At 26.2% G+C, this 15338-nt stretch overlaps 1 protein-coding gene across 3 annotated transcripts in view; it reads right to left on the bottom strand.

Moving 5' to 3' along the window:
* The window catches only part of LOC142333012 (uncharacterized), a 99333-nt gene that overhangs the window by 41633 nt on the left and 42362 nt on the right, over positions 1-15338 (bottom strand). For 2 of the 3 annotated variants that reach the window (XM_075379782.1, XM_075379781.1), the window contains one exon: positions 9069-9170. The exons of the other annotated variant lie outside the window; for it this stretch is intronic. In XM_075379782.1, coding sequence (XP_075235897.1) covers positions 9069-9170 — 102 coding nt within the window. The remainder of the gene's footprint in view (positions 1-9068; positions 9171-15338) is intronic. 3 annotated transcript variants of the gene reach the window in all.

The raw sequence follows: 15338 nt of genomic DNA, 5'->3' as shown, positions 1-15338 counted from the left end.
TTTGTTAACTACTGCACTAATCATATTAGTGTTCCCATACTGATACAAAATGGTATAGCTTGTAAATAGTAAATAGCAGCTGGTACATTGGCCAATTTTCTTTAATGTGATGGTAACTATGTCTGTAGATTTGTTCAAGTACTCCATTTCTTATTCACAAGAGCTGTACAAACAGTCTAAACAAAGCTAGTGGCAGAAATGCTGAACCAGTAAAACATCTCAGGCAATCAATTCCTTCCCTTATACATATATATATATAAAAAAAATGTGATGTCAATTGCAGGATGTATGGCAAAGATGGTACTTGAAAAATTGCTGAAAAGAATTAAAGAGATGAAAATGCATGGTGGTAAGTAGCGAACATTTTTATTATAAGCTTTCTGCAGTCCTCTAATAATAAGATTGGAGCAGAAAATTTAAATTTTAATGATGGGAAAGTAGAAGTTAAATTTTTTTTTTGATAAAAAAAATTATTTAAAATAAATAAGAGATTAAAAATAACTATCAATCATTGTTTAAAAAGCAGTTACACCATCACATGGACCAGCAAAATTTTGAAAACAAAAAATTAAAATATACATCTGGTATTCAGAAAATTATAAATTTAATAAAAATGCTGGAGGATTAAAGTTTGCATATTTGAGCAAAGCTAACAATATCTCAGATTCAACTGTCCATGTTAAGAGCCATTATTGAGTTCACCAGGTCTCATTAGGAACATTATGGTTCCAGTATGTTTTCAAAATGGGTGTGTCAATTGAAAATTTAACTAAGGCAATATGTATCTGGTATGTATTCCATCTCTTTCAAAAGAATATTAAAGAAATCCATCCAACAACAAAGATATCACCCACTCATGCTTAGTGAAATAAAAATATACTTAGAAAAAATAAATTATACTGGAAGATAGATAATGGGCATGGAGAAATACAGATCTCAGGAATCCACCTTACAATAATGGCTTTCTAAACACTGTTCTCATAATTAAAAATTATTTATACACCGTCCAGTAGCCAATTTTAGTCCAATAATCACGCAAATCACAACTTAAACTGATTGACTTCATATGTTTATGGAATAAAAAGGAATATAAACTGGAAAAACTATACATAACAATAAAGTTCAAGAAACTGATGATGTGGTCAAAGTAGAAATCAGAAGATTTGTAGAATATTAAATCAAAACAATTTATTTCATTTAACTAATAAGTTTCAGTTGAACTTAATGATGGCAAGGATGAAAGATCAATCAATATATATTTTAAATGTAGTGAAACTCAATTCCAATAAAAAAATTCAAGATTTTTTTTTTTTAAGTATCTCTTGGATGTTTCTGATATTTTGGACTCCAGAATAACTACTTGAAGATATTTCTGGAAACCACTGTGGAATAAAATAAACTGGGAGTAGTATACTGCCAATAAATGACTAGTGAATTGGCTGACACCCAAAAATTATCTGGAATTTTTTACAAAATCATCTCTGCTTCTTTAGTAAATTTTTTTAATTGTATTCCTGTTTTTCCTGGGGTACGGCTTGAAAGATTCAGCAAAATGAGTAGGATATCCTTCCTGATGTCAACCTATCCAAGAAAAATAATACAGAAAGAGTTGACGAAATCATTTGATTTGCTCAATGCTGAATCATTAGATATTAAACAAGATTGAACAGATGGTCTGAAACCATTAACTGTGCTCAAGAGAAATTAAAACTAACAATTTTTGAATTGTTTTATATCGTAAAAATATAATGAAGAAAAGGCACAAACCACTTGATCAAACATATGAAAGCAAGCTTAAATCGTCCAATAAAACCATGACAATATATTTTTAAACATTTTTATTTATTTTCCACGTTATTCTGTCTGAGATGTACAACCCTAAGAATAGAATATAAAAAAAGTTATCAATTTCTAGAATGCTACTATCTGAAATAGTACATATATTGTGAAATTATCAGGTTGTAAAAAATACAATTTACCTTCTACTTTGTATGATTTTTCAACCGTTTTCTTTTCTGATTTAGTTAAAACATCTTTACTTCCAACTAGAATGGTAAAGCCATTTGAATTGTTCACTGCTTTAAAAAAGAATAACTATATAATCTAAAATCAGCTGATCAAAATATGCATGTATAAGGATTGCAGGGGTTGGCCAAAATGTACGTATGACAGATCTTAAAAAATGTAGAGGCTAGAAGAGAATAATGAAACAGAAGACAGCGACTATTGCCAACCTATCTGTAGATTGAAAACCTAAATAATAAATAAATAACTTCTGTCAAAACAATAAATGCACTATTGCTTTGACAAAATTCAAACTCTTCTGTTTTCAAAATTTCAATCTTAACTAACTTTTAACTTAACAGTTTTTGATCTTATTTTAATACTATACACTTAAACACAACTCACATTTAATTTTTTACTATATAATTAAAATTTTTTATTAACCTGTTGGCTTTTCAAAATTAGTTTCAAATTATTAAAATATTTGGCAAACAAATTTATAACAATAAAAAATAAAATATACTGCAATAATTTATCACTTAAAATATCTCGGTCATATGACCCACAAAATTGTTTGTCAATCTCAACAGCAGCTATATAATTATATACCTCTTCATAACAAAATAAGAATAATTACTTTAAACCTAAAAATAGCATTCTGTACAATGAATCATTAATGAAAAAGATATGGCAAATTTCCATTTTGAAATGAAAGAAAAAACAAAATGCAGAAAATAAGATATTAAAGTAATGTTTTAAAATTGTGATGGTTTTTATTTTGAGAAATAATTTTAAAGTACAACAGTAAAGTAAATTTATGGGCAAGCAGTGCAATTAAATGAAGGTATTTTAATTACAAAATATCACATTATTATAGATTGTTTGAACTAATTTTAAATGTGTAAAAAGAAAAAAATTAATTACTGTACTTTTATCACAACACCAAAACAACTTTTAACCATTATTTATTTTTCCATTAAAAATATATTTGAAAATTAGTAATAAAATCTATACTAATTATTCTTTGTTGATTTAATTCCACCTAATGGCTTAATATAAAAAAAAAATGTTCTTCTTACTGTACAATAGTTTTTAACTGATCAAGGCTCTTGAACAATCTTGTTAACTATCTCATCACCATTGATCATTTCTTTTTTTCTTTCCTGCCAATTTTTCTTTATTTCTTTTTTCTTGAATGAGTTCCATCAAAACTGGGCCAGTTGGGACACAATAGTTTCATCTAGTGCCATGATGGAACTTTCAGTAGCTGATAGGACAACTGCTTCTTTATTGGAGCTTGCATGGTATGGTGATGGATGCTTAGTCTTTAGGACCATCCAAGATTCTGTTTTCTATTCAGGTTGCACAAAAAGCAAAACAAGTGGCTGAGGTGCCTAGAAATAATCTCTGGTTTCTTAATCCTCAAAAAATTTAATTTAATTTAATTCATTAAAAATTAAAATGTGATAACAAAATTAACTTTAATGTAAATTCCAATCCATTTTTTTTCTAATTTTAAAAAGTTAATTTAATTCAGCATTATTACAGAAATATATATCTGATATTGTAAATAGTGCCACTTAAATTTTTGTATGTGTAGATAGATAACTGGAAAGTTTAATAAACTAGTAATTTTGTGGTATTAATGCTAATGAATATTTCTGATTATCTAATTTCTAAGAATATTCTACAATGACTACAAACAAAGAAATTTGCATAAAATTTTATAACAGCTTCAAATTGGCATGAGAAATTCATTAGTTTTAATTTTTAAAGTTAATGAAGCAATTTGAGATTTATAAAGTTATACAATATTATGCTGAATATAAAACTACCTAGACATCTTCTAGTTGATTATGATATCCTACCTCGTAAAATTAATTTATTTTAATTTAAATTAAAAATAAATTCAGACCAATACATCCAGTAGAATGCCCAGATGACTGGAAATAGGTTTTCAGCCCAATTTTTTTAATATATAAGATTATTAAAAAAAATAATGTAACAATACAACATGAGTGTAGAAGACTCATTCAATTCTTAAGAACATTTTAAATAATTTTAACAGTTAATTTTATTTATTAATGAGTTAATTTATCTGGTTTCCTATTTATTAATTATCTTCTCATTTTAGTTATAATGATTTTTATTTCATTTAGATAATAATGTTATATTCCTTACAAATGTAATAAATTTGTCGTATCGGGCTTCCTGTTACCTAACTGGATGTAACCTTTTTAAAAAAAACTGCTAAACAAATTGACCTTAGCTTGTCTGCTTTTGCTAGGTGCTTAATTTATTATTTTTTATAAAATAAATTTTTATATAAATTAATTTTTCTCTCTTTTCAATTTGATTTAATCATTTATAAGTGAAAATTAATGTTTAATTTTTTTTCAAAATGAAGGGTTACATCTGGTTTTATACTTATACTGTAAGTTTTACATATCATTTCTACGCTGTAGATATTTAAGCAACAAATTGAAAGCTGATAAATTCTTAAGTAGTAATGTTTATTATACAGCTGGAAGAGATGAATTAAATGAATGTTTATTATAATTTATTGTTTTCTAAATAAAATTTAAAAAATGTAATTATGTGTATGTTTTTTTTATACTGATCAAATGTTTTATAATTTACAAGATTTTAATTTTTAAATAAGAAAAAAAAATCATTTATTCTCTTGTGAACAGATATTTGTTAGTTAACGTGAAAACAAAACTAACAAAGGATTTTGGTCTTTAATTAGAGAGTAGTAAATAATTAATGGCTTAAAAAACTCTTCTGTTGATTAAATTATAAGAGAAAAACAAACAAAGGAATCTGACATAGTCAAAACAAAAATACGATGCTCTGTGTTATTTATAAAATACAATACTGGCTGCTTATTCTTGATGTGGTAAGAGATATGCTATGTGTATGTAGATATATACTTGTGAAAAAAAACATTAACATAGTTGGAAACTGCTCAGGTTTTGAAAATGAATAAACTCTTCAATTTTTTATTATTTTACAACTACAGGCTTATTCTCAATTGTAATTACTTCATTTTTGTTCTGTAAAAATATTTTATTTATGATGTGAGAATGCCTATACTGAATAGGATTTGAATTTAAAAACTTTTAAAGAAAAAGTGAACAAATTAACATTATTTTACCCTAGTGTTTCTGAGAAGTAAACTCTGAGATGGCATGGAAGTGTTTATTTAATTTAATATAATTAAATTATATCAGTTAAATAGTTACATCACAGAAAAAAATTTTGTACAAAAATAACTACTCTTTAATTTTATGTAATATTTTCATACGTATATCCATTTATTTACATGTAATTTTAATTAAGCCTTAAATTTTTGAATTTTTTAAAATTATGTAAACCTTAAAATGATTGATTCTGTGCATGTGTGTGTGTTTAAACATGAAGGCTCATTTGATGTCATCTGTTTAGCTGTTTAAAACAGCTGATGGCTGTTTTAAAAAGTATAGGCTTACTGATGAAATAGTTTTCAAATATTATCTAATACTACAAAGGGATATAGAAGATTTGTTACAATTAAGTAGAATGGTTTCTCACATATCATATCATAAATATCATATTTTATTTTAACATTGATGTAAAAATACAAAATAGTGAATGATATATTTTTACATTCATACTTCATGTTATTTTATCAATAGAAAGGTAATAAAAAAATGCAAAATCTTTCTAAATGAATTTCAAGATCATACATTTTGGTCTCTACTTGCTTTATTCATCTAGGTAATTAAAACTAATGAATCTCATGTGGCATATATGCGACAGGTGCCGAAAATATAAATTATATGTTACTTGATTTGGACATATCACTCCCAGAAATTATATAGTTGTTCAAAAAATAAAAAACATCTTATGCCAGGTTTATTAAGTAATGATGAGCGAAATAATTTTCTATTGTTTTCTTTATGCTGAACTGCGTATCAATTGTACCGACTGAAATGTAGTTGATATTCATCTGTACAAGCAAAGTTTTTGCACTGTTCACTACAAGACCTTTATTCACCTTTAAAAAATTTCTTGATCTCTATTTTCTTTTCTTAACTATCTTTTTCATGGTCTTCCTTCTAGATATTCTTTCTATTACGTTTTAACTTATACATAACATTAAGATTTACTTTGTTACTCTGTAATTACAATAATTATTATCCAAACCATCTTCTGCTTATGCGTTCAATTCTACTCTGTAGTACATCATATCCTAAATCTTCTCTTAACATCACATGTTTCCAGATGTATTTTTTAAAAACGTCATGTCATTCATCTGTATTAAGTGTATTTTCTTGAAAATACCCACAACTCAGAACATATATTAATTCAGGAATTCATGAATATTGTTTGTTAACATTTCATTTAAATGTTTGATTCCTATAGAAACTAGAAATAATTGCAATCTACTACTAATTTCTGAACTCATCTTTCTGTACTTAGAAATTTAGATCTTAAATAACTTATCACTTTTAATAACTTTATTTTAATGTTTAGCGTTTCCCCATGCATTTCTGAATTGTCTCACCATTTTATTATTTTATTATTACAAATGTTTTGCTTTTCTTTGCTTAAAGAAAAAATATACTTAGAAAATTATTTTTTAAATGAATACAATAAGAAAATGAAATATAGATAGCAAAAAATAATTGTTTTTGAGAATCATTTATAATGAATTTAAAATTTATTGGATTTTTCCCATTAACAAGTAGTATTTAGAGAAAAAAGCGTAAATATGGTGGTTGTTCAATAATGCAATTATTAGTGCAAAAATCTCCCCACCACGTTTTTAATATTCCTATTCAGTTTTTATTCTTACTCCTAAGTTGTAATTTTTTAAATAAAATAATGTATAAAGCAATGCAATATAGCTTATATCAAGAAATGACTAGACTAATTGTTACGAAGTAGAATATATATATATATTTTTTTTTTTAACCTCCGAGACCACCATTAGGTATTGCTTCAGAGGATGAGGTGAATGATTTGTGGCATGTGAAAATGCTATGCCTGACTGGGATTTGAACCTGGTACCTCTGGATGAAAGGCCGAGACGCTACCACTCGTGCTACAAGTAGAATATATTTAACAGTAAACAATAGAACAGTGCTTATTTTTTTGATAAAATAATATGTAATATTACAGAACACTATGCCTGCTTGATGAATTTATCAATTTCAGAATATGTAGTTAGTTAAATAGAATGATATTAATCATGTAAATAATAAAGTAAAAAATGTAAAAAGCTAAAATGAATAAACAGTTAATGTAATAAACAAAATAATGATAATAAAATAGAGATAAATAAAATTAAAAACAAAGTAGAAAAGTATATTATTAAAGTGAGGTAATGATTACATTGTTTAGCTTGTGTGAGCATAATTCTTAAAATTTAAATTAAAATTGTTTCACTTTCATTGATATCTGTTAATCAATTTATCAGAAAAGACCCAAATTTTTGGAGTCATCAATCATATTATATTTGTTTGATGATAATCTCCGTTTTTTGTTTGTTTTGTGTTAATTTTTTAACCACAACATATTTATTATATCTCATACCCTCAGTTATCTGTTTTATATACTCCAATGCTTATCTTAAACTGCAAGTTTTATTCTTTTTACAACCTCTACTCTCAAATTATTTAATAAACGTTTATGTCTTAACATATGCATTGCTAACCTACTTTATCTGTTTATGGTATCCTACCATTTACTTCTCTCTTCTTGTATTTGCTTTTAAGACCTCTTTCATATTCTTTCAATCCATTCCTTGTAACCCATATTTCAAAGGATATCTTATTTCTACCCTATCCTTTATATTTTTTTCCTTATCTAATAGAAAAATCAATACTGCTGCTAAATTCACATAATTATTTTTAAGAATTTCTTTCAAATTCTTAGATTATATATTTGATAATGGCAGAATTTTTTCTACATGAAAGCTATTCTTACTTTTGATATCTACCTTATTTTGTTTATCTTTTGAATTTCTGCAATATAAATAAAATATTTTGCAACTTCTGGTGTACTATACATTGTGTACACCATTATAATGCCCCCATTATAACGCAGTTTAAAACAACACAGATACAGTTATAAGACGGTAGAAGGATATCCTCCCCAAAAAAACAATTATCAGATATAAAAAAAAATGTTCTACTTTTTAGTAAGTATATAGAAATGTTCTTTTAACTATGTATACATATGTAATAATAAATTGAAAATTATAAATATCTCTGTGAAATTAGAAGATATAGCTATAAAAAAAATACGATGAAAAATGTATTTTTCATCACCAAAGTTTTCTGTTTTAAATTCAAAATTATAAAAAAATAATTCAAAAATAGTTTCTGCATTTCCTAGCATTCCAGTTTATTTTAGTATTGTTTATCATGGCTCTTTCTTTTTATTTAATATGTTTAAAATGGAATATTTTACTACCAAATTAAAACAAATTTGATGTAAATAAGAAGCAGACTGAATATTAAATAAAATAAATCCCATACATGGGCACTAGACAAAAATATTATACTATGATTATTATCTACACAAATAATCAGTTAATTAGTTTTATAACATAACAAAAAGACTACAGTAATATCATAACACCAATGAAGCTTTATTATATACCTAGAGATTCACTTATACATTTTTATAAGATCGCGGAATAAACTCAGTTTACTCCTTTCTAAGCTGAAAAAATTGATTAAGTATTCTTTATTTCTGTACTCAAACATTTAACAGAACTAAAGTTACTGATTTATTAAAAATTTTAATTTCTAAATATCTAAGTACTGATAAGTAGAAAATGAACAGTGAAGTTGGTATACAATTATAAAATAAATGTGGTACTGTCCAATAAAAATGAAATTTCACCTGAAAAATAGATAAACTGAGCAACAGAAAGGAAATATTATACATAAATAAATAGTTGAATTGTCCTCTTTCCTTCTGAACATACACAATCCAGGTGTGATTTCATTCTTTCTGGAGTTTACATTTATTTACTTATTCTAAATTAAAAAAAAAGAACAATGAGTTACCTCTTTTAACACATGTCAATGCCTCACCAAGTAACTTTTGATTAATACCACATAGGTTAGGCATTAATTTTTCACACTTTCTATGACAATTCACATCGCAATCTATAATAATAATAATAATTAATAAAATAAACTAAAACATTCTTACAGAAAAAATATACAAGATACAATCTATTGACTAGTACACAATACAATGAAATGTAATATACAGTAGAACAATGTTGACAATGGTATGGTTTTCAAATATGCAACAGCTATTTCACAGAAAATAAAAAATAATATTCTTTAAACAAATTTGTAGTTTAACTTCTTATTATTTTTCTCTAAATGAATAAATAAAAACACTGTATTTAATAAACTGATAATTTGAAATATAATATGAAAAGAGAAATTAAAAAGATAAAATATGAAAATTTTCCTTACAACTAATACCTACATTAGTAAGGCCTCCTGCACAGATGTTCAGTATTAAAAATTCTCTTTGTCATAATAAAAATTTTGCTTTTGTGCAGAGGTCAAACTTTAGTCCCAAAAGCAAGCATTGAACTAGCAACATACTCAGACTCATAGATAGTACTGTTATGGCCAGAAAAGAAAAATTGACTCTCTGAAAGTTTGAATTTTGGTACAACAAACTATTTTTAAAATGCCACGGTGTGTATTTTGATGAAAATTATAATAACTTCACTTGAATCTAAAACTTTTAAATTGCTTTATCAGATTGGAAGGATTGAGTAATTTCAAGTCAATGGATATATTACTGGATTAGGTTTTAGAGAATACTTGATTTTGGCAGTGTGTTCAAAGAATGTGTGATCAAATACACACAATTTTAAACATTCAAACTTTTCAAGCATATCTTCAACTACAAAGATACTTCACAACTTAATATCAGCCCACAATAAAACTCATCATTTCCAGAGTCAATCTCTGAATTCAGACTGAAAGGTAGCTCGGACGAAGATAAGATTTTTATAACTTTCACTTTAATTGATCTATCAATTTAAAACCAGTTTTATATAAAATAATGAATTAAACTGCAATAAAAATAGCTTACAAGTTCAATGTATTTCATAAACAAATAAACATATTTCTGCATGAATGTTACATTACCTGATTAAATTCTTCACATTAACAAACTAAACCACGCAGTGTTGTAACACATACATGAGTGTTACATTTTCAACCTAATAATTGAAAAAATACGCTACAGTTAAAACTCTTCTAATGAAGAAAAGGACCACATTTTTTAAAAACAATTTACAAAACCCTATAAATATGATTTATCAGTTACGCAATTCATAAACATTATGTAGTCAATCATTTAATACAATAATTGAAAATATTATTATTAAAAAAAAAAGAAACTTATTCATAGAAATAAATCGCAGTTAATAAATCGTAATAATGCAATACAGATCATGTTAATAAACTAAAAAACATAACTCAACATCATAATTCTTTAACATAATGAAACTTTACATCCCAAGATTAGAATCACAACTCTTGAAACTTAACCCATAAATAAAAAAAAGTTATAGAAAATCACAATTCAAAAACAATAAATGTTAACACATACAAAAACATTTTGTATTAAAAAATGGGTAACTCATTGTCACACCTCACTTGTTTAACAGCTGATTTTTCAAAGGTCAAAGGTCAAAATTCTGAGGTTCAAATCCTAGTAAAAATTAGTTGCCTTTATATTTATTTGAATATTAGAAAGTAGATACCAGTTTACTTTGGTAGTTGGGGGTTCAATTAACCACATGCCTCAGGACTGGTTGGACTGAGTCTCTGTAAGACTACACCACATTTACATTTCATTATCATTTTCATCTTACTGGGTCATGGGGGGTTGCTTATTGTTCACTTGTTGAACAGATTGCAACATACACATTTGGAGAATAAAACATTGTGATGATTTTTATAGGCTCTCCTATTTGCAGAAACCAAGCAAAAACCCTCTACACAAAAAAAAAAAAAATATAAAACTACAGAATACACACAAAAAAATTTCATTAGATAACACATTTAAAAACGGAAAAAATTATAAAATAACCTAAACAGGGCATTAAATATGAACACAAATGGATTAACTGCATTTCATTACAACCAAGTATGAAACATAACAAGAACTTCTTTCAAGTATTTCAGAATGAAAAAATTTCAGGAGTACTTTCCTGGAAAATGTTAATTGTTTAATAAACCAGAATCAATAGCTCACTGAAATTAAATAAAATTGGAAGCATTTTAAAAAAAATTCTTTTTTTTTGTCTTCAGTCATTTGACTGGTTTGATGCAGCTCTCCAAGATTCCCTATCTAGTGCTAGTCGTTTCATTTCAGTATACCTTCTACATCCTACATCCCTAACAATTTGTTTTACATATTCCAAACGTGGCCTGCCTACACAATTTTTTCCTTCTACCTGTCCTTCCAATATTAAAGCAACTATTCCAGGATGCCTTAGTATGTGGCCTATAAGTTTGTCTCTTCTTTTAACTATATTTTTCCAAATGCTCCTTTCTTCATCTATTTGCCGCAATACCTCTTCATTTGTCACTTTATCCACCCACCTGATTTTTAACATTCTCCTATAGCACCACATTTCAAAAGTTTCTAATCTTTTCTTCTCAGATACTCCGATTGTCCAAGTTTCACTTCCATATAAAGAGACATTCCAAACATATACTTTCAAAAATCTTTTCCTGACATTTAAATTAATTTTTGATGTAAACAAATTGTATTTCTTACTGAAGGCTCGTAAAAAATTCTTAGGTTGACTGAATAAAATCCATTTATTAAAAGTGTATGTTATTATAATTAAACTGCTTGTTGGAATGAAAATCTGCAGCAGTGGGAATTCACTACTGAATATTAAAAAAAATATTCACATATTTTTTAATTCACTTTAGATAAATTCTATTTTAATAATTTTAACAAACATTTATTCTGTTAATTTTATTATCTTGGGTATGTTTTTAAATTATGAAATTTTTACATTTTGATATAATTTCAATTTAATTTATCACAGTTTGTTGATTGATTATCTCTATATATGACTATTCGTTTTGTTACATTTCATCAATGGTTATTCTATTACCTATTATTATATTTTAATTTTTTTAGTTTTGTGTGTGTGCCCATGTGTGCACACACACATATGCACGCTCTATAAATTAATTTTAACTATGATCAATATTTGTTTACACAAATTTATTGTTAATAAACTTATGTTCTATTTCTATTCATTACTGTATCTGATATCATTTATAAGTGATAACAGTCTGGTTATATAAACATAACGCAGTCTGTTAGTTAAAACAATTTAAACAAACAAATAGTGGCAATGATATAATATATGATATTTTTCATTTATCACATAACACAAAAAAAACAACTATCCAGGATGACAGAAATCAAAATACACAGAAAACTATCATAACAGATAAACTTCTCATTTACAAAATCTAAAACCACTTAATACCTCTCATAAACCTTCATATTTTAGAACTACAGATTGCCATTACATATAACATACCCATATTATACAGAATTCACACTCAGATTATAGAATAGCTCATTTACTTAAACAAGACAATACACTCATAAGAACAAATCAAAGATAACAGTAACAAGAAAAAAGGACACCGTATATAAACAAACAATTCTGAAATAAATAGCTAATAAAATTTATTAAGAAAATAAAACAGTATTCAAATCAAAATATAAAATAAATTATAAACACATTAACAAAAAAAGCAAACAAAACACAAAGGAGTAAACAAAAACAAACTGTACTAACTGTAGATAGTTCTACATCCAAACAAATGTGCAATAAACACATTACAAAGTAAAACTGACACAACATTTGCCAACCATTTCATACAAACAGATCCCAAGTATATTAACATTAAAAATAAATAACCTAACAATTCTACAAACAGACAAATATCGTTAACACAGATTTCATAACACTGACAAGTACTAAATGGACAAAACTAATTCAATATAACAAATAACATGCTTTTTGTCTATAACCTAAAACATACATATATTCCCATTGATCATAATATTATCAAAAAAGCTGCTATCCATAAATTACATAAACATAAAATTAAGAGTTTTAGATGCTTTTCTCCTCTTCCCCTCAACAGGATAAGATTCAATCAGGTGTTAAATGACTTCCATCTCCAGTTTTTATGTAATATTTTGTTTAAGAATAAAATTAAGAAGTAAAGAAAAAAAGCTTTTATTTAACAAAATTTTTTTAATATTTTTAAGATTTCTACTGTTTATTGATTATTTTACAAATAGATAATATTAATTTTTGGATTAGTTAAAAGTAAAATATTAAAAAATAGTTGACATTGGTAGATAATAAATATTCAACAAAAATTATTGTAGTATTGTTTAATTATACATATATTTTTAAATAAAACATTTATTAAAGAAGTTCTTTTAAGAGATACTTCATCAAAATAGTTGTCATCACGGTTTAAAAAGTACTAGACATGACAAGTACTAAACAATTATATATTTAATCTGAAGAGTACTTATTAATATTTTGATAAAATATAAAATACTGTTTAGATTAAATTTTATATGTGAAAAAATCTAAAAAATTCAGCGGGGTTCTTGGGCAAAACAATAAACTACTCTGATATGTAACTTTTTTTTCACCTCTACCCATTTTGTTTATATTTTTTTTATTATTAATTCTCTGGGTGGAGGTTCAACTTTAATAGATTCTCCATTTGAGGATACCAGAATCTGAAGAGCCAGTTCCAGATAAGACAAAGATCTGATGATAATTACAAAATTAGAAAATAAGGGATCTTTTTCATTTATCTGTTTTATTATTATAGACAAAACTGTAAAGTAAAAACAAATTTTATAAATAATTCTTTAAAAATAGTGTTAAATTTTTCTAAGCTCAATTTGTTACAATTTAAAACTTTCTAAAAGTATTAATATCTTATCACAAGTCTTGTCATGGAACTGAACTTAAGTACTACAATTAGAAAATGATTCACAGATACCATGTGGAAGTCCTCCAAAAACTAGGGCCCCATCAGGCGCATTCCTACTAATCCAAAAGGCACTAATATCTTGCCAATCTCCCAAGGAATAATCCAAGTAAAATACTTCAAAACCTGATCTACAAAGGATCAGAACACAATCCCAAACTCTATTCATATTTAACTAAAAATAAATATAAAACTGCCAATAAAAAAATTAAATAGCTGCCAGATAATTAGAAAGGCCTAGCAGTAAAGGATTGATGTTCAGGTTCTGCAATGGCTAGGGGGATAAAATATCACTTGTACCCTTTCATTATGTTCTGCTCCAATAAAAAAAATTGACAAAAAAGGAGAAACTAAATATACTGTATCAGTATTTTTATAAAATGTTAATTTACTTTAGTAGCATTTTATTCCTTTCACTAACTTATCAACAATTGGATATGCCACATATTTATTATTCTAAAGTTTTTAAGTTTCAAGGGTTTTATCACAGAAAAGCATATCTGCTTTTGTCATTTTTTTTTTCAGGAAATCTGTTTGTAATGTTTTTATATTTTGTAATGGGACTAAGTATGTTTTTATTTAAATAATTACACATTTTAAATAGTGTAAAAATGCGCAAAACATATTCATCATAATTTTTATACCATGAAAATATATGTAAAAGTGGTGTGAAATTTTACAAAGCAGAATCATCATCTGTGTTTTCTTTGGCACAACTATAACTTCTGTTGTGCACTCAGATATTGTGCAATATGTTATGGTAGTTCTGAATTAAGATGAAAGGTATTGCAGGTGCCAACAAATTTTGTATGACATATTATACAAACATGACAATGGTCTTACTGAAAGGATTTTTTGATTACCATTAAAATCAAAGAATCTATACTTCTAATTTAACTTCTCAATTTTTTATATAGTTGTTATAAAAACAGCCCTCTGATATTCTTAAGGCTTTAAAATGTAATATAAAGAAAAAGTTATGAAAATCATCAGTGAAAAACTTATTTGTATATATACTAAAATGTGCGATTGATAGAATATACAAACTGGTGTGTAATATTTATGAAAAACGGGAAGTTCCATCAGACTTAAAAAAAAAGTGTTACAGTCATGATACCAAAGAAAGCAGGAGCAGTTAAATGTTAAGAATACAGAACATTTAGTTTAACTAGTCATGCATCAAAAATCTTAACTAGAATTCTGTACAGAAGAATTGAGAGGAGAGTGGAAGAAGTGTTA

The sequence above is a fragment of the Lycorma delicatula genome, chromosome 12 (genome assembly GCF_047948215.1).
Source record: "Lycorma delicatula isolate Av1 chromosome 12, ASM4794821v1, whole genome shotgun sequence".
In the NCBI taxonomy this organism is placed as follows: domain Eukaryota; kingdom Metazoa; phylum Arthropoda; class Insecta; order Hemiptera; family Fulgoridae; genus Lycorma; species Lycorma delicatula.
Note: the sequence above shows the minus strand (reverse complement) of the source record. Positions and strands in the feature narration are given on the sequence as shown.